The 20,243-nt window shown below is 38.9% G+C and overlaps 1 protein-coding gene across 9 annotated transcripts in view; it reads right to left on the bottom strand.

Moving 5' to 3' along the window:
* Positions 1 to 375: 375 nt before the first annotated feature.
* Positions 376 to 20,243, bottom strand: part of TMEM45A (transmembrane protein 45A) — a 65,522-nt gene continuing 45,654 nt past the window's right edge. For all 9 annotated transcript variants that reach the window (XM_038582612.1, XM_038582616.1, XM_038582615.1 and 6 more), the window contains 5 exons: positions 15,912 to 16,103; positions 14,485 to 14,697; positions 12,939 to 13,123; positions 5,213 to 5,358; positions 376 to 877 (listed from right to left, as the gene is read on the bottom strand). In XM_038582612.1, the coding sequence (XP_038438540.1) occupies positions 784 to 877; positions 5,213 to 5,358; positions 12,939 to 13,123; positions 14,485 to 14,697; positions 15,912 to 16,101 (828 nt within the window). In that variant the 5' untranslated portion in view covers positions 16,102 to 16,103 and the 3' untranslated portion in view covers positions 376 to 783. The remainder of the gene's footprint in view (positions 878 to 5,212; positions 5,359 to 12,938; positions 13,124 to 14,484; positions 14,698 to 15,911; positions 16,104 to 20,243) is intronic.

Genomic DNA, 20,243 nt, shown 5'->3' with positions numbered 1-20,243 from the left:
ATTAGTTCAAGACTAGGTGAGAGCCCTGACTTTTTACCCAAGTATTCCATAAAATACTTTACCTTATTTTAACCCCTCCTATTTCAGGAGACAGTATGGTGACCATGCTATGCTCTGGTGATTACCTTTTACTCTATAGATGCTATCATAACTCCCCCTTCCTAATCTTTCATGGCTTTGCATCCAAGATCCTAGGGATCATTTTTCTTGTCTTCTCTAAAAAACTGCACAACTCAGGACACTTGCTGGCTACTTTCCTCAGGGGACATCTCGGCTACTACAGAAGGAGAAGTCTCACAAAAAGGAATTTGTCACACTGCTCCTTCATGGTGCAAGGGTGATGTACAGTTGAAGTGAAAAAACAAAGACTTAAAGTGTCTGTATCAAGGTTCCTGCATTCATTTATTTCTCATTGCAGCAACAAGATAAACAAGTGTAATTCCATGTCAATGAGTTACAAATTGTAGTAAGCCCAGGAACCTTGAAGATATCTATAAGGCAAATAAAACACTTTTCCTTAGTGTGGACATTAACTTCAGATGATCACTCCAGGCCCCAAATACCATGACCAATGTGCAAAATGCATTTATCATCCAAAGTACTTTCAAATCTAAAAATAAAATATTCGAATTCAAATGCTTTAACCAAACTGGAAATACAAACAATATACCAAGAATCATCCTTAGCCTCTTGTTCTCCAAGCAAAAGATCAAGAAACAAGATCATGAGCAAAAAAATCCCCAAAAAAGAAGTTCACCCAGAAAGACTAGATGCCCATCAAAATCACATCTCTTCTTCTGATTCTTGTTCTCGCTCAGCATTTTTCAGGAGTCCAACCTCCGAGGGGCAGAACCTCGTAAGTCGAGATTTAACCAACCTGAGGAGAATAAAAGGCATCTCATGTTATGTTGTTTAATAAAATTCCAGAACAATGTGTATCTATACTACAACAAACTCCAAATTATCTATGCAAATGGGAGAAGCAACTCATAAAAGAAAATCACTTTTATTTGGCTTTGGAGCTACCTGAAAACTTTTCATGGATTAAAGCCGGGTATAAGTAAACAGATACAGTATAGCTTTTAAATGTATAACATGATTGTTTGATTAGGCATCAGAAAATGCCTCATTATTCATAGCTTTGATCGTTTCTAAAACAAACAAGAGAATCTCTGGGCTGCAGCAAGCCCAGATGAAATTGAGCTCAGTGGAGAGAGAACTTTTCCAAGTCCACACCTAGCTATATATTGCAAAAAGAAGCCCTCTCTCATGGAAGTGCATGAAGGCAACCCCCTCCCCACGGCAAGCCCCATGTCAAGTCTGGTCCGACTTGTGCCTTCAGAGGGGTGCTTTTGTGCAGGCCATGGACGGCTCAAGTGCATGTGATGGTCCATGTAGTGATCCAGGACGAACTAAGGAATCGGAAGAAGTGTCCTCCACCATTGTGATTGTTTCATAGATTAAGAGATCTGTAGGTCTAGGAGAAGCAGTGACATAATTTTTGACACTAGAATATATGAAGGTTCTTAGTAGCAGAAACTCAGCACTTCCACTCTCCACTTCTCTGATGGAACAAAAACTAAGCAAAGCTTTTCCTGTGCATAGTTATTTGTAAAGACATTGTATCACAACCATATAAATAAAACATAAATTCCAAAAATACATAGGAATACACAAACAAGTTCGATACACCAAATCATCAAAATCATTCTCATTTTGTGAAACACTTCACCTGCCTATCTGCATCCCTTATTTTCTGCCTCTCTTCTTCTTCCAGTGAAGGTCTGGCTTGCCCCTATGAATATCCAATGACTTCACTTGTGCTCTAGATCCTACTAGAATATAAATTTCATAAGAGCAAAGACCTTATCTTATTCAGTGCCCTAATGCTAGCCAGAGCCTAGAACAGCGTCTGGTGCATAACAGTGGCTCAAAACACATTTGGTTAATCAATGGTCTTTGGAGCAATCTGCAAGAGTCCATATAACTCACGTATTCATAGAGGTTAATTCTTCAGTCACTTTCAGCTCAGCATTAACTCCTCCAATATACAACCGAGTGGTACCAATAATGACTATTGACTCATCAAGATCAAGGAAACCAATCAAAATAATTTGCCTTGATTATTAATTGACTATTGATGTTGCTCCCAATGTCCTCAGTTTTCCAAAGCACTGTTCTTGTGAAAGACCAATAGCCTTAAATAAGTTAAAGGATGGGACAGTGTTTACATCATTTTTTAGATCCACACATTTATCTCTACATTGCACAACCTCAATACATGCTAAATGAAATGGGTTAACTGTTAATTCATTAATTAGATGCATTCCTGATGGCTCTTGTGGAAAATAAAACAAACACATGGCAACTTATTACAAATTAATTGTTAACCCAGACCCTAGTGACTCCTCCTGTTTCCCACTCCTCCTTTCTGGGTTGTGTCTGCTGTTGCTATACGCCGCCAGCCAAGCTGAGGCATGTTCAGACTCTATCTGAAGCCTGTAGCCCTGGGTATTGGCACATGCATAAATGGCTGCTGGAGACAGATGAAAGGCTAGAATGATAAACAGGAAGTACAAATAATTGCTAGGTCCTGGAATGATGTTAGTCCAGGATACTAAGGTTAGGATATATCTGAGCTTCTGCTCCTATATGTTTTCTTCAGTCAATAAGAGAAAGAGCAGAGCCAAGACTCTGAGTGAACTTCTAGAGTCTATTTAGAAATCAAACTTTCAGAAGCCTAACCATCATATGCCTGGAATTTGGTCATCTCTATTTTATTCTTTGAAATGGCTCACCTGAATTCTTGCTTGGGAAACCAGCCTGAAAGTGGGAAATATTTCTCTACCCACAGAGAGGAGCTTTTGAAATAGTCCTATGAGCAGTGATGTTTCAACATGAAATACAGTAGAACGTCTAATAAAATTTCCAAACAGATAAGTCTCTCCTATGAGTTATTTCAGAACTGCAGGTATGGGGCTGAAAGGGGCAACCTTTGAACCATTGTTCTGGAAAGCTGGGAAGTAAAACTTTATTTCTCTGAGATTTGGGGAATTGTGATTCCACAATCCAGTTTTGTTTCCATGGCGATCTTTGCATTTTGTCAAATTCTGATATAATGCCCTGAAAAATCCATCACCCTTGACTGAATTACAAACTACTCTACAGTCAAACCCTGAAAGATAGATTGTCAAAACTCCTTATGATTATAGAGCTGAATTAGCCTGCCATGTGACCTCACCAAAAGTCAGTACTGAATCTTTATAATTTTTAAGTTATTGCTTAAGTTTCTATCAACATACCTCACAACATGAGCTCTTGTTCTTATATTTCCAAGAGCAATATGAGAGCAAAACTGAAAAGCATCTGAAACATATTTCATAAAGGAGATGGGTATTTGATTTGGATATGCCAGGTAGAAGGCACTAATGGATCAAAAAGGTAAAGGTGGAAAAAATAAACATGGAGTTTCTGGTTTCTAGAAAACTGTAAGTGGATAAGAGAGGTCTGAAGCCTTTTGAAACAGGAAGAGACAGTAGTCTTCTTTTGGCTCTGGAAGGGAGCTGACGTGAGCTAGAGAGGCTCCTTGAATGTTGCCATTATTCTTGGAGGTTGCCCAGCCCCTAAGGAGATGAGGCCCAGATGTCAGCCTAGAACAACAGAGGAAGAAGCCAAGTTTCACTCAATGGCAGAGCCAGTCTTAACAGCCATGAGCATGCTTTGGGGGAATGAAATAGAACTAAGAGAAATCTAATGAGAAGCTATAATCTCCCAGCACCCAAAGCACTTAGATCTCTAGAGGAGGTGAGTACAGATCAAAGTAAACTGACTCGAAGCTTAGCAGAGACATCTGGGAGCTAGACAAGAAAATAGTTCTCTTATTTAGAGACCCAGCACCAAAGCTGCTTCAGCAGTGGAGCTCAAAGAAGCACAAAGCAAGAGAGGTGACCTGAGAGAGAAGAGTAGAAAGCTAGTTTTTGAAGAGGCTGAGACCCCACTGGACCTAGAAGCAGCTACCACATTTTAGGAATCTAGAGAACCTACTAGATGTATACTGCCCAATATGGTAGTCACTATGCATATACAGATATGCACTGTATGCGGCACTAGGCACATGTCAAGTGCTCCATAACCACATAGTCAGGTAGCTCATGACCACCAAAATGAAGACTGCAGATATAGAAGATTTAAGTCGGTGCTGCAGTCTGAAAAATTAAGTGTGGAGCCTGCAGGCCTAGTAGTTGGAATCAGCCAGGCCTGTTGCAGTTTGGTATTAGCAGCCTTACAGACAGGAACGGTGTTCAATTCTTTCTATTTCTTCTCATCCTTCAAGCTAAAGATTAATTCTCAACTGAGAGGAAGCCTCCTCTGGGTTCCAATAGTGCTTTGTTCTTCTACTATTTCCACCTATTGCACTGTATCTAAATTGTCTGTCTCTCCCCATAGGGCCTGTACCTTATGCATTTTGTGATACAGAAGGAAAAGGAGGAGAACGTGGAAAATAATAAAAAGAACAAGAATAACAAGAAGAATAACCTCTGCTGTGCCCTTATTATCTCCCAAGCAGTTTAAATACATATCTCATTTAGGTACTATTATTATTCCCATTTTGTAAACAACAAAACTGAGACTTTATGTGTTCACGTAATTTGCCCAAAGCCATACTGATGAGAGGTAGTAGAGCTAGGAATATGTGTTTTGTCAATCTGTTATATTGCTCTTCATCCATTGTGAAACATTTCATAAGGGTCTAAAAACATGATTTTTCAACTGAATCTTACTGTTAGAAATATTAGAGTAAATGTGAAATTAATCATGGATTCAAATTTGATGGGATACATGAATGTTGTTTAAAAAATGACACCAAGCTTATGAATTGCTATGATTGATGTACATGTGGGCAAATGGAGGGCTCCCTGCTGGGATGGAGAAGACCATTTGGAAAAGGAAACAGCCTATGCAAAGACAGGAAGGCCCAGAAAAGTGTGCTGAGGGGTGGCACATAGGTCAGAGACACAGCTGAGACACTTCTGAGTGAGTCTAACTTTAAACCAGCATTTCTTCTTTCAAGGGGGAATTGCTAGGTTTGCAGATAATTCTCTGGTACATTACCCTGTCTTATGGAATACTAAAGAATGAAGTTCCCTTTTAAGTCTCAATGATCATATACCAAGGAACAGAATTTATATGAACAAAAAAATCACTAACTTACCAAGTGACAAAGGCATAAATCATTCCAACGACGACTATGTTTAATGCATAATGCCAACAAAAGCATATGGTAAGAAACATAACATTGTTATGATCCATTGTATCCCATGCAGGACCTCCACTGGGGGGATAAAGGACAAAACCAATCTGTAATTTAAAACAAAAAGCACATATTAAAATAATCAGCCACATTCCCAAAGATAGTACATTTCAAAATGGTTGGTTCCAAGATTAATCTTAACTAAGGTAACTCCGATTATCTGAGATGCCACAGATAAGACATCAGGCCTTGCTGCCTGCTTTAGTTACAGATAGCATCTACCAGGTAATATTTTTGGAAAAAATGTTAAGGATATTTGAAGATCAATTTTCAAAATATGAATAGGAATCATCTCTATGGATTAGCAGACTTTCAGAGAATGTGCCAGGTTTCTTAGTTGTGCAGTTTCACTCCATTATTTCAACACTAGGGTACAAAAAAGGTTTCAAAATAAATAAATGCTCACAGCTAACATCATATTCAACAATAAAAGACTGAAAGCTTTTCCCCTACAATCAACAAGAAGATGAACAAATATTCATCTTACCTGGAATAGGTAAATTCATGGAAACAAAAAGCAAATTAGGGGTTTTCAGGGACTGGGAGGAGAATGAAAGACAATGATTGCTTCAGGGTCCTGGGCTTTCCTTCTAAGGCAATGAACTGAATAGAGGTAGGAGTTGCTCAATATTATGAATGTACTTAAGTGGCACTGAATTATATATTCTAAAACAGTTAATTCTGTTATGTAAATTTTATCCCAACAAAAAATAAGATGATAGATACATAGAGAAAGAGAGAGAGAGAGAGAGAGAGAGAGAGAGATGGATGGATGATGGACAGATGGGAGGATGGACATATGTCAGATCTCTAGAACAAAATGAAATACAATACCAAGATAATTACATGAATAATTATATGAATGTCCACCATATTGGCTAACTACATGTCAGTTACAGTGCTTGGGAGTTTTCCTTAAAATGGCCTTTAAATGAGATATTAGTAATCCCATTTTAATGTATTATTGTCTTTATCCTCCAGATGAGAAAATTGGGTGGCTTCATAATTTTCCCAGGATCACATATCTAATAAATGAAATGTTATAGGAACAAAAAAAAAAAAGCATTTAATCCATAAGGTTGAGTGAAACTTTAATTCCATTTCTGTTTGAAATTTCAAATAACATGAGTAAAAGGAAAAAACAAGACTTAGGCTTTAATCACTTGTCATTTCCCATTTTAAAGGATTCCCTTTAGTTGGAAAGAGAATTACCATTTGTACCACCTGCTAGATGTACTGCTGTGTGTGGGGCATCTTAACCTCATTCATACATAAACTTCACAATATTTCTGTCCTCATAATAACTTCAAGAATAAGATACCTTTATCCCATGCTTCTCATGCCTTCCTCTTGCAGCAACTCATGAAAGGTGGCAGAGAAATTATGTCATGTAAGTATCTATTAGGGAGAGTTGAGTGTAATGTACTATGCACCAGCTCCCCAGTTCCTACCTATTGGTCCTCCCAATGTCCTCCCAATGCCATCCACCCAACCACTCCGGCTTGGGGAGTGATTTGCTACAGCTCCCAGAGGTAAGGGTTAGCAGTTGTTGTGGGTCATATTGTGTGCCTCCAAAAGGACATGCTGATGTCCTAACACTTGGTGCCTGTGAATGTGACCTTATTTGGAAATAAGATCTTTGCAGATATCATCAACTTGAGATGAGGTCATACTGGATTAGAACTGGCCCTCAATCCAATAACTGGTGTCCTTTTTATGGAAGGCCATGTGAAGACACAGGGACACAGAAACACACAGGTGTGACTATGGAGGCAGAGGTTGAGGTTACACTGCCATACACCAAGGGATGTTAAGGATGGCTGGCCACTCTCTGGGAGCTGAGCCCCCAGGAAGGAACCAACATGCTGACCCCTTGATTTCTGGACTTCTGGCCTCCAGAACAGTGATAGAGATAGATAGATTGGATAGATTGGATAGATAGACTGGATACATAGATCAGATAAGTCATCCAATTTGCAGGACTTTGTTATTGTAGCCCTAGGATACTAATATAGGAGCTAAGACCAAAAGAGGCAAAGGAGTATCACTCATCCTAAACCTCAAGCCCAACACATTGGTGGTTCTCATCCATCTTTCAAATACCAATTCAACTTTACCTGCCCCTGGTAAAGCATAGAATATATAGTGTACACTCATGTGATTAACAGGGCAGAACCAGACTCCAGATCCATGGCTGCCTGACTACATTCCCAGGGACTTCTTCTTCCACACACTAAGCACAATTGTGTTTTGGAGCTTCTAAAATAAATATCTTAAGTCACCTTCATTGGTCATCACCAATTCTACCAGTCAAGGGTTTACTGTTATATAGCAAAAAGAAAGAAAAAGAGAAAGAAAGAAAGAAAGAAAGAAAGAAAGAAAGAAAGAAAGAAAGAAAGAAAGAAAGAAAGAAAGAAAGAAAGAAAGAAAGAAAGAAAGAAAGAAAGAAAGAAAGAAAGAAAGAAAGAAAGAAAGAGTTGAATACCTCTCATTGCTAATCTCCTTGAGACCCTCAGAGCCTGACACCGAAAGCTAAATTCTTAACCAAAGACCACTGTGAAGCCTATGAACTGAGTTAATTGATGTGATTATTTTGAAAACATTCCAAAGTCATTTCAGGCTAAAAGCAAGTGAATTAGGAAAGCTGAAAAACAATGGCCAGAATACGCCACAGCTCATTAAATCATCCTCTAAATACAGAATCAGCCACTACTCTTACATTGGCTGTTCTAATTTGCTTCCTAATGTAAAATTCCAACCAAAAAAAGGTCTGAAAAAGAATTTTTTCTTGCTGTATCTTCTAGGTCATTCCTGAACATCTGTTTCTGACTAGTTTAAGCTTCCTTAATATTACGTTTAAAATGTAAATAACTATCTTCTCTACTATACAAGCAAGCCAGGGCCCCATTTCCTATAGGGAGTTTGAATTTCCTAACATTCTAGGTCTTATTCTCTAATCACTTATTTCAACACTATTAGACTTTTTTTTTTTAAGATTTTATTTATTTACTCATGAGAGACACAGAGAGAGAGAGAGAGAGGCAGAGACACAGGCAGAGGGAGAAGCAGACCCCACGCAGGGAGCCCAGCATGGGACTGGATCCCAGGTCTCCAGGATCAGGCCCTGGGCTGAAGGCGGCACTAAACCACTAGGCCACCCAGGGTGCCCTCAACACTATTAGCCTTAAACGAGAGTTTGATCTACCATTTCAGACCTCAGACCACTACCACTTAGATCTTTTGGACATCTTTGAGTAAACTTTTATCTTTCTTAAAAGCAAAACAAGGCTGAATTTTTCCTTGGGCTCAGCCATCTGGGAAGTCGTGGGACGAGTCCCCTGAGCAGTTAGCGGGGGTGGGTGGGTGATGCCCCAGAAGTGACTGTTCCAAGTAATGGGAAGCAAAGACAAAAGTCTTCCTCCTCCCCTGATCATCTCTGGGCCTTGACTCTGACAATGATGGGAGGCAACTTGGAAATGACAAAGTGCAAAAGTGAGCTTCAGAAATCTTCTCCCACGGGGCGCCTGGGTGGCTCAGTCAATTGAGCACCTGACTCTTGATTTTGGCTCAGGTCATGACCTTAGGGTCATGGTATGGAGCGGCCCCCCCCCCCCCAACTTTCCCACTCCCTGACCAGGGCTCTAAGCTCAGTGGGGAACCTGCTTGAGATTCTCTCTCTCCCTCTCCATCTGCCCCTCACCCCCAGCTGACGTGCATGCACGCTCTCTCCCCCTCCCTTTTTCTCTCAAATAGATAAGTCTTAAAAAAAGAAAGAAAGAAAGAAATATCCTCCCACAAAGAGTCTCAGAGAAACCATGATTCATGGAATGAATGGGCCTGAAGAGTATCTTTTTTTTTTAATCTTTTTCTTTTTTTAAATTGCATAATATGCATAGGTTTTTGTGGAGAGCAAAATGGAGTCTCTCATGTCAAGCAAGGGGCTGCGTCAAGCAATGACACAAGCAGCTAAGGTACAGAAGCAAGGAGATATCGCCAGGACCAATGTCAGCTGACCCCCCAGAGCTGAGAACAAGCTGAACCAGAGAGGGCTGCAGGGACCCAAAACCGATGAAATCCCTTTCAAAAGGGAAGGATTTTGGCAGCAAACTATCAGACTCTTCAGACCTGCCCTTCTATGTCTGACCCCTTAAAAAAGGCAACTGCCACTGAAGGCTCTGCCCGAATGATCTCGGGGGCAGAACCGAGAACCTTCACTGCTTGAACATTAAAAGCATCAAGTGCCCCAAGCTGACCCGGCCTAACTGGAGGCCTTATCTCAACCGAGCGCCCACAGACTGACTTCACCTGTGCTTCCTCAACTCCTCCCCCTTCTGTGGTCTCGTTTGTCGTGGGGCTTGTCTTCTGTCCTGCTCTGTGCACTGTGTAAGAAGGCAAATTTAATCACATGGTAAAATGTCCTTGAGTTTGGAATCCTGAACCTGCTTTATAATTGTGATTTAACTTTGCTTTATGATCGAGTAAAGCTGACATTGTAGACAGACACAACTCGTGTGTGCTCATGACAGCTTTTGAGAAAACATATGTGACTGTAATAAGGGTCGGGAAGGAAAATGTTTTTATAGGTTGGGAGTGTAATTCCCTCTAGGTTGACCTATTAGTCCCTCATTTATGTATGACAGGAAAAAATGGCCAAGCTGAACATTTGCTTCATTCATTTCGCATCTCCTTATTTAGAATTGCATCTCCTTATTTAGAAAAGAGCCTAGGTGTGCTAATCTGTCGTGTATGTTGTGCATGCACTAGGATTCACCATCTGTGGACAAGTAGAGAGAAAATACAGTGAAAGGCAAGGCACAATGTCATATTATCAGCTTAAGGCAGAGTTTTGGCCATAAAATTCATATAACACACATAGCATCAAAATAAAAGCAGAATGAATTCACCTTCGTCTCTAGACATTTTTGTTTCAGAGGAATCTGAGGGGAGAGGGAGGTTCTACAGCTAAACCTTCATTTCCTGCCAGTGTGTGTGTTTGTATTGGTATTAAATGTTCATTTTCCTTTAGGCCTCCAAACGTTATTTAGTCTAGCCTCCAGGTAAAAAAAGAAACTAGTCTAGACATACTGATAGATGGAAAAGATTTTTAAATAGTCACAGATTTACACCCAAAGATTTTAACCTCATAGCTCTTTCCTAGAAAAGCTTTTGGTAAAATATGAAAACATTATTTCTCTGCCAAAAGGGACAACATTAGGTCAGCCTGTTCTCAGTTGTGATAGCCCATGCTTCTTTCCTCAGATTCTTAATCATTAATTATTAATGGAACACTAATTCACTTCATTAATTCTGCTCTTTATTATTCCTTTTTTTCTTTTTTCTCTCCTTGGGTTTCCCCTTTTGTTCTTACTTTCTACCTTCTTTATTTAAATATTTAGCTCTTTGGGATGCCTGGGTGGCTCAGTGGTTGAGCATCTGCCTTCAGCTCAGGGCATGACCCTGGGGTCCTGTGATCGAGTCCTGCATCAGGCTTCCTGCAGGGAGCCTGCTTCTCCCTCTGCCTGTGTCTCTGCCTCTGTGTCTCTCATGAATAAATAAATAATATCTTTAAAAAGAATAAATAAATATTTAGCTCTTTAACCATACTTGATCTAGTAAATATATGTAGAATCCTGAACTCAACAAAGACAACATATACCCTCTTTCAAATACATGCAACATTTACTACCACTGACATTGGGCTATGTCCCCAAAGGAAGTCTCAGCACAACACATTTCAAAGAGAACGTATTCTCTGACTATGAAGCATAAGCTGAAAATGAATAATAAAAATAACATCTTTGTAAACTTAAAAGTGCACCCCTAGTTAACTCACAAATTAAAGATAAAAGCACAATGGAAAATGCAACATTAAAAATTTCCCAAGAGTGAAAAGTACCGCACATCAAATCTTACAGGAGGCAGTTATAATGTGTAGACGGCCAGAGATGTATTTCTTTAGCAACAAGAAAGACTGAAAGAAAATGAGCAATAAACTAAAAAAAAAAAAACCAGAATACAGCCTCATAACATTAAAGCAAAAACTGAAAATAAGGAGAAATGGACAAATCCATAACTATAATATAAAACTCTCCATGAGAAAGTGAGAGATCAGTAAGATGAAAAGCAAATAGGAAGATGGAATATATAAATGGCACAAGGAGAGTTCCGAGAGCCTGCCTTCCCTTCCCACCTTGAGAGGAATGCTAGGACTTGCTCTTGAATCACACCAGAGCCCACAGGCCTGCAGTTCAGCTCTCCTCCCACTACCCAGTGCTGTTCTGGTCTGGCCCACGAGGTGGCTTGCCTTGTTTCTGTCTGTGTTATTTCAGTGCAGCTAGGTCATTTTCTTATTTTTTATTTAACATTTTTCTTCTTTTAATTTCCTTTTTTTGTTTTCTAGGTATTTTTCAAATTTCATCTGTCATTGTAATGTGTTTAGAGCAGAGGGGATACACCAAAGTATAAACTCACTGTGTGATAGTGACCACAAGTTAGTTCTTTTGAAATTTTTTCAATCCATCTTTATTTTTGATTAGGGAACGAGTGCACATGGCAAAACATTCCAATTAGAAGATACAGAATGCATGACAGTGTTTTACATTCCATTCATTTAAGTTTTCAGCAGATTATAATCTAACAAAACAACTTTTGTTTACAAACTGATCAAATTAATCAATAATCGATTTTATCACATTATGGATATTTGTTACTTTTTTCGATGTCCTTATCCCTTCAAAATAACCCTTGAAAATAATGCTTCTTTACTATCCCCCACTCCCCACAATCTTTCCACTCTCTCCTATGCTTAACTATCTTTCCTATCTCATTATGACCATGATGTCTTTCTTCCCATCACTGACTAATGCTTTTTTATCACTCCTCCTGAGAAATGCAAATCCCTGCAATCACCTCATCCCAAGTTCCTGCTTTCTGGTGACTAAACATCTCCTCTATCAGACCACATTCATCTTTCACCCCAGACTTACCAGTCTCTATAAAATAGAAGTTCACTAATTGGAACACACGTTTTTGACAACACAACAAGGGTAGGTAGTCAACAGAGTAAAATGAAAAAAGCCTGGGGACTAGGACCCACATTTATTAGATCCTAGTTCCATTACTGTGTGAGTCTGGGATAATAACTTCGTCTCGCTGAGTCATATTAGTAAATTTGGTATAATACCTAGGTCACTGTGAGGACAAAATGAAACAACATGTATGTAAATGTCCTGTAGAATGACTGGCACATACTTGCTTCTCAATAATTAATAATTTCCCCTCCTTCCTGCCTTTCATATATTTCTCGAGCTTATTACCCATTAGGCTGTAAGCTGCTTTGGTATTAGCAACTGCTGCCAACCAAAAGCTCAGAATTCCTACATTATGGGTATTCAAGTGTGTGATTAAAATGGGCATACCCCACTTCCTTCCCCTGACAGCTGCTCTGTCAGCACTCCCACCAGGGCCTCTGGGCTACTCAAAGAAACACCATCTCTCAAAAACCCACATTCTGGCAAGAGGCAGCACATCAGAAAGAAGTCTCCAGTTCTAGATCAAAATACCCCACCAAAGAGAAAAGACTACAGATGGAGACACCTAGCTACATTAACTAAAGGCCCCAACTCACCTGCCAGAACCAGCTCCCCTGAAGAAAGATAAAGCTTGTCCGAAGAAGTTCCACAGTGATACTGGTCCGTATGAAGAGCTCCAAGAAGGCAATCAGGCCTGTCACAAAGATGGCCAAGACCAGCAGCTGGTGCACAAAGATGTCCAGCATATCCCGGCCATGAGTGTGATTATACATGATAAAAGCTGATAGAGAGGGAGAAAATTATTTCTCTTTTTAAGTGAAACCAAAGGTCATCCACCATTTTTCTCCTTTCTCTCTCTCCCCTGCTCCATAGAATTTCACACATATACACATGCACACACATGTACAGATGCAAAATTTGTCCAAAATATCAAATGCTCTCTGCTTCCCATAATAATGGAAACTTCTAGCATTTTTAGCATCATCACTACCTCTTAAGAATAGAGATATAACACTTCTTTTCCCTTTCCCAGACTTTATTTCCTTGTCTAACGTATCACAACATTTTCAACTAACTATATTTCAAAGTATCTTCTATGCAGGAGGATGAATAATAAGTGTGATGGGGGCAGGGGAACAAGAGTTAAGGTGAATACACAGGTGAATGAGACAAATCCTTGCCTTAAGGAATTTGGTCCATTGGAGTAAGCAAATATATATATACACACACACAAATCTTTGATGGGTATGACAAGATGCTCTGGAAGCTCGCAAGAAGTAGTAACTACCTATATTTTTTAATCCCATGAGCAGATTCCAGCTTTATCTTCAACCTTTTCATTTAGATGAGAAAGAAAAGATGTTCACTCAAAATATGGTGATACCGTGAGATAATGAGAATCATGCTGTTGGTTGTCGATGCCTATCTTTGAGTTAGCCTTTGTTCTCAGAGAGGGGTTGGAAAAATTCCTTATCTTCATATGTGGGAAGGAAGGTAGACAGTTAGGAAATGACTGCCTCCTGATAATTTGGGGCTTTTTTAGTTCCATAAGCAATGTATTCCTTACAAATACAATATGAGAAAACAAATTACTAAACATCTGTTTTCCCTCCATAGTAACAGGGACATCAACTGAACAAAAAGTGTTATTAACCTCTCAAAAATAGGACCTCTTCTTTTTATGTGACTGATTTTTTTAACCCTACTTATCATGTGATGGTAGAGTTTCATTATACTAATATGAAAGACTGGTTAGTAGGTTAGGAGGTCACTGTGAGTGGTCTCCTTGTTTCAGGATATTCATGCTTCACTACCGCGAGCCCACTTGTTCAAAATGGAAATAATGATATTTTCCAGAAAAAACTTAAATAACCATGGTAGGTGGTTCTTTGAGAATGATGCAAAATGTGAATAAAGCACATCAAATGATAGTGCTTGTCCTGTTGCACTATATGAATACATGCCAAGGATTTTTACTCCCTGGCATCCTATGTAGGACATCTGACTGTTTCATCATGATGGCTCAACAGATGATCCAACTGACCAAGGTGGCAGCAAGACACGAAAAGAATGTTAGTGTACAGGGCTAGACAAGTGTCCAAGGATAGTGTAAGGTACAGGAAAATACTCACTTATACTTACCCTCCACAAATAAGGCATTCGACAACATTAACTTGGTTAAGGAGGTGGGAAGTGAACTGATGATAAAACATAAGATGTTCGCCACACCCAGCAGCCCAAAGAAGAAATACATGGTGAAATGATGCCAGTTTAGGAGTTCGACCCACTGGCCCTCTTTATAGTTGTATAAGGCCAAGTGGGGCCCTCCAGGAATAAACTGCTCCCCAATCATGCCTGCAAAGGAATGTATCACAGTTTTAGTACCTTTCTCCATAACTTCACAAAGAAAGTGGGTAGATGCACGATTAACCACAGCTTATTCAAATCTAGTGTCCCATGATCCTGATTCTTCTTTCTGGGCTGTCCCCTAACAGCTAAGCACTGGTGCTTAGGCTGGTTTTAGAGGTTCAAACACCAGTTTGGATGATCAACTTTTAGTCAAAGATAGCCACGTTAGTCAAACAAATAGTTATTTCAGATCTTCAAAGCTGAGCATTTCAGGTCTTCTTAGCTCCCTGATCAGTCAGGTCCACTGATGGTCTTAGGTCCCGTTTTCATCCAATGACTAGATAAATCCTACAAAGGCTGATTACTGCCTTCTGACACCTCCTTCGTTGTTGGATAGCTGCCAGGAAGTGAGGAGTTGTGCTTGATTTAGAATAAAAACACCAGAGTTCAATTTTTCCCCAATTAAGGATAACTGAGAAAACACAGATTACAGCACATGGTCTAGTCAGTTACACAAACAGCAAAACTTTCTTTAAAATGCTGTCATTCGATGGAATTTGGCAAGCCCATTTCTCTCTTTGGAAATGGCTGCTCGGTAATCTCATGTCCATAGTAAAGACCTATTGCCATGAATAAAGCATGAAGAAATCTAAAGGGAAATGAGGAAATGCTGTCTTTCACAAAGGAAAGACTACAGTGGAATTCTAAAAACACAGAAAAATTTCACAGAATCTTAGAAGTCATCTGGCCTAACTTCCCTTTCCAATTTAGGATTCACACAAAAAGGACGAATGTACAAAGCAAGGTCTTCCTCAGTCTGACCCATCTGCAACAACTTATGATTGAAGCTTTCCCACAATTACATGATTATTTTGGTATCGTTTTGAAACATGGTTTCTGATAGAGTTAACTCTTTCAGGCATCAGAATAAATGATATAAAATTATTTCAGAGCTTCCAACTAATTCTATAAAGGAAATTCACCTTGAGTGGGCAGACAAGTCAATATCTTTGACTCATTAAGGAATAGACCTTTGTGTAAACTTGAAGTGTCACCTTCTAACAAATTATAGCAGATAGAAATTACAATTAGAATATATGTTCAGAGATATTTTTTAATAAAAATTCATTTTAGCAATTTCTTGATTTGATACATAGTTTTCTCATTGTATGTAGAAATACCCAAAAGGAGAAAACAGAATACAGAAATTGTCCACTCACCAGTGATTGCCATGCCAATTATTATGAGTCCCTCAAAAACTTCTATTCGCTGGAATAATGCTTTGGAACCAAGGTAGGAAGTCCGTTTGTGCTTTTTGCAGGCATATTTCAGAATACACTTTACGGTCCACCAAATACCCATGATAATGAAGAAGGTTCCAGGGAGGGCATGACCTTTGAAGCTCCCCATGTCTACCAAGATAAGAACATATAGAAAATGAAGATATTTTGTTTCCAGAACTTAGCCAGAACATGGCTCGTTAGCATAAAATACACTGTTTTCTGATGAGTATGGATACACCATTGATTTAAGAGGATTCAATATCACCGTCAACAGTGGTAGGTTCACTGCGATATCAACAATACCAACAAGAAGAAAACTTCGTATTTGTTGAACACTTACCTTGTGCTAGGTACTATGTCAAGCATTTCACACACAATCTCTACCCATATTTTTACAACATATCCATTTTCAATTGGAATTAACTAGTTTAGACAGTTAAGTGACTTGCCCAAATCTCACAACTATTTTTTTAATTTATTTTTTATTGGTGTTCAATTTACCAACATACAGAATAACCCCCAGTGCCCATCACCCATTCACTCCCACCCCCCGACCTCCTCCCCTTCTACCACCCCTAGTTCGTTTCCCAGAGTTAGCAGTCTTTACGTTCTGTCTCCCTTTCTGATATTTCCCACACATTTCTTCTCCCTTCCCTTATATTCCCTTTCACTATTATTTATATTCCCCAAATGAATGAGAACATATAATGTTTGTCCTCTGACTGACTTACTTCACTCAGCATAATACCCTCCAGTTCCATCCACGTTGAAGCAAATGGTGGGTATTTGTCATTTCTAATAGCTGAGTAATATTCCATTGTATGCAAATCTCACAACTATTAAGCAAGAGTTCTGTTGTTTTTAATAGAGAGCTTAAGAATTTCATAAAATGATAGCATGCGCTATACCATATAGTTACACTTTAAGCATATTTGGAGGAAACTAATATGAAAGTTTTACCTATGTTTAACACTTGAAATGACATTAAGTTGCCTATAATTTTTTAAGTGATTTCAAAGTATCAAGTATATAAGAGAGAACAGTAGTGCTCATCAAATATTCAAGTGTTCCTCCATACACTTTTCACAGCCTCTTCTTTAGGTGAATCAAAACCATGTTTTTAAAAAGTATGGAGGTGCCTCAAAAAGTTAAAAATATAATTACCCTATAACCCAGCAATTGCACTAGTAGGTATTCACCCTAAAGGATACAAAAATACAGATTCAAAGGGGTACATGCACCCCGATGTTTATAGCAGCACTATGAACATTAGCCAAACTATGGAAAAAAGTCTAAGTGTCCATTGACTGATGAATGGATAAAGAAGAGGTGGTATGTATACACAATGGACTGTTACACGGCCATAAAAAGAATAAAATCTTGCCATTTGCAACGATGTGCATAGAACTAGAGTGCGAAGCAAAGTAAGTCTGTTAAAGAAAAACAAAGACCACATGATTTTACTCATATGTGTAACTTAAGAAACAAAACATGAAAATAGGAGAAGTAAAAGAGAGAGAGAGCGCACCAAACCATAAAAGACTCTTAACTATAGAGAATAAACTGAGGGTTGATGGCGGGGAGGTCGGGGAGGAGGATGGGCTAAATGGTTGATGGGTATTAAGAAGGACACTTGTGATGAGTACAGGGTGCTGTATGTAAGTGATGAATCACTAAATTCTACTCTTGATATCAACCTACACTATATATTAACTAACTTCCACTTAAATAGAAACTTGTGAAAAAAATATTTTATCCTACCTAAACAAACAAACAAAAAACGTGTTTCTAGTTCTGGTCAATGGACTTTGGCATTTGTCATTTCCAGGCTGAGTGAGTTAAGAGCCTACATGACTCCTTTAACTCTCCTCTCCCTTGCCTTGGCAACCTTGGCATGGCTTATCCCCAACATAATGGATGGCCAACCAGTCTGCTTCAGATTAACTGTGCTAAATTATTGAAGCTTTAAGGTTTAAGAGCTTAACCCAGCCTATCTAGATGAGTATCAAGCCAAATCAAATTGTAAATTCCATTTACCCAATTGTTACGTAAATGGTACGGCAAATAATAAAAAGAAATATCCTCCATTTTTTATCAATGCTATAGAGAACCAGTCTTGAATTATGTGAGCAGCCCTTTGCTCAAAGGTACTGTACCATCAACAGAAAAATGAAGAGAGAATCCAGAATCAGCTTTATGAATCTCAGTAGGCCAAATGTAAGAGAACGGATGAAAGGAGATTTCAGGCTCCCCTTGGCCCACCAGAGTGCTTTATATCCTTGAGCCGGTACTGGGCATTTCAGTTCAGGGAAGACCCCTTTGGGTTACTTATGCATCCTGCACAACTGTAAATTTCAGAGGGGGAATCGTGAAGTTAACTCAAACAGTAAGAGACTCTTAAATTTCCAGTCGAGCCCTCAGGTGGACATTTTGGCACACCCTTGAGTCATCCAAACCTTCTAAGTGACCCTGAATCAATACATTTGACTCTTGAACAACACAGGGTGGAAATGCTTGGGCCCACTTTTATGCAGATTTTTCACAGTACAGTATTATAAATGTATATCCTCTTCCTTATGAATGTCTTAATAGCATTTTCTTTCCTCTAGCTTACTTTATTGTAATTATACAGTATATAATATATGTAGCATACAAAATATGCATTAATTGATTATGTTATCAATAAGGTCTCCAGTCAACAATAGGCAACTAGCAGTTCAGTTTTGGGAGAGTCAAGGGTAATATATGGATTTTTGACTGTGTAGGGGGTTGGCACGCCTAACTCCCATGTTGCTCAAGGGTCAACTGTGTATCACATAGTACTGAGTGCCCATTCTTGTCCTAACTCTGCCTCTAATTAGTGCTGTGGTTTGGGGCATGTCCCTTAACCTCTCTGAGCCTTAGTTATTAACAAAAGAAGGGGGTGGCCTAGATCTGAATCCTAACTTGACTATTTACTAGCTACATGACTTCGGTAAATTATTTAACTTCTCAGTGACTCTGTTTCTTCTTCTGTAAAATGGGACAAAGAATAATACCTACCTTCTAAAATTAAAATATATTCCTCCTAAAGCAAATAAGTCACAAATAAGTATTAAGCAAGCTCATGTTATCCTAACCCACCTCAAACTACCAAAGTAGAGCAAAAGTAAAATCAAATGAGAAATTCTACTTGGACACTAACTGCTGAAAAGTAACATGCATCTATATAATTCTTTTGGCAATCATTCATGTACTGTTTATAATACTTCTGCTGTTGTCTTAGAGGGTTATTGGAATCTTTTGTAGTTGTTTAATTCTTTGACTGCATTTAAAGAATAAGCTTCTTGAAAGTGGGGACCACAAATCTATTCTTTCTCCCCTCCACCACTGAACCTGGATAGCATCTTATACACTATGAAGTTCTAAATTAACAAGAGTAACTAAGCCCTTTTTATAATATAATATCATATATTTATAAAAATCTCTACTCTGATGTCTCAAAGCTCACTCATACTCAGCATACCTACAAATTGAACTAATCATCTTATCTACCCACCCACTACCAGAAAATAATTTTCTCCTAGTCACTTATTTTGTTAACATCACTACCAATAACTTACTTGCCCAAACTCAAAATATGAAAACATCCTAGTGTCCACCTAAGTCTCTGAAAACTAATTGATTATTAAGACCTATTGTTTCTACTGCCTTACATCAACTCTCCCCTGCCCCAAATTTGGCTAATTCCCCTTGCTTTTTCAATTTTATCTGCTTAGAGAAATCTTCCCTGATGGCCCAAAGAGGCGAAGGCCCCCTTATACCTTCTCAAGGTACCTAGTTCTTATTTTAATGAATTCTTTGTGTGATTAGTTATTGAAGGTCTGTCCTCTTCATTAGCTTCTATGTCCATCACTCTTGAGAGCCTGTGTAGAGGGCAATTGGGGCCTCAGAGTTAGGAGGCTAGGCTGTCTTCCATTTTTTATGCCCTGACAAATTTTAAAAAGGAAGAAAATGCCAAAACAGAGTCACAGAAACCATGGTTGCTTTGCAATGTTTAGATTTACCCGACAAACACCTTCAATACACATGTAAAACATATCACCTATGTTGGAGATTAATATGAAAATTTAAATCTGGGGCCCTTCCTAAATGTGTAGCTCTGACCAAATCATTTTCCTGATCCACCTCTATGACCAACATTATAATAGGTTCCTGCTCCCCTAAAAGGTGAGTGAACCAATATATATTTCAGCACAGCCACTGCGATGTGATACGGAGGCAATGGGG

This window comes from Canis lupus, chromosome 33 (genome assembly GCF_011100685.1).
Source record: "Canis lupus familiaris isolate Mischka breed German Shepherd chromosome 33, alternate assembly UU_Cfam_GSD_1.0, whole genome shotgun sequence".
Taxonomy (NCBI): Eukaryota; Metazoa; Chordata; class Mammalia; order Carnivora; family Canidae; genus Canis; species Canis lupus.
Note: the sequence above shows the minus strand (reverse complement) of the source record. Positions and strands in the feature narration are given on the sequence as shown.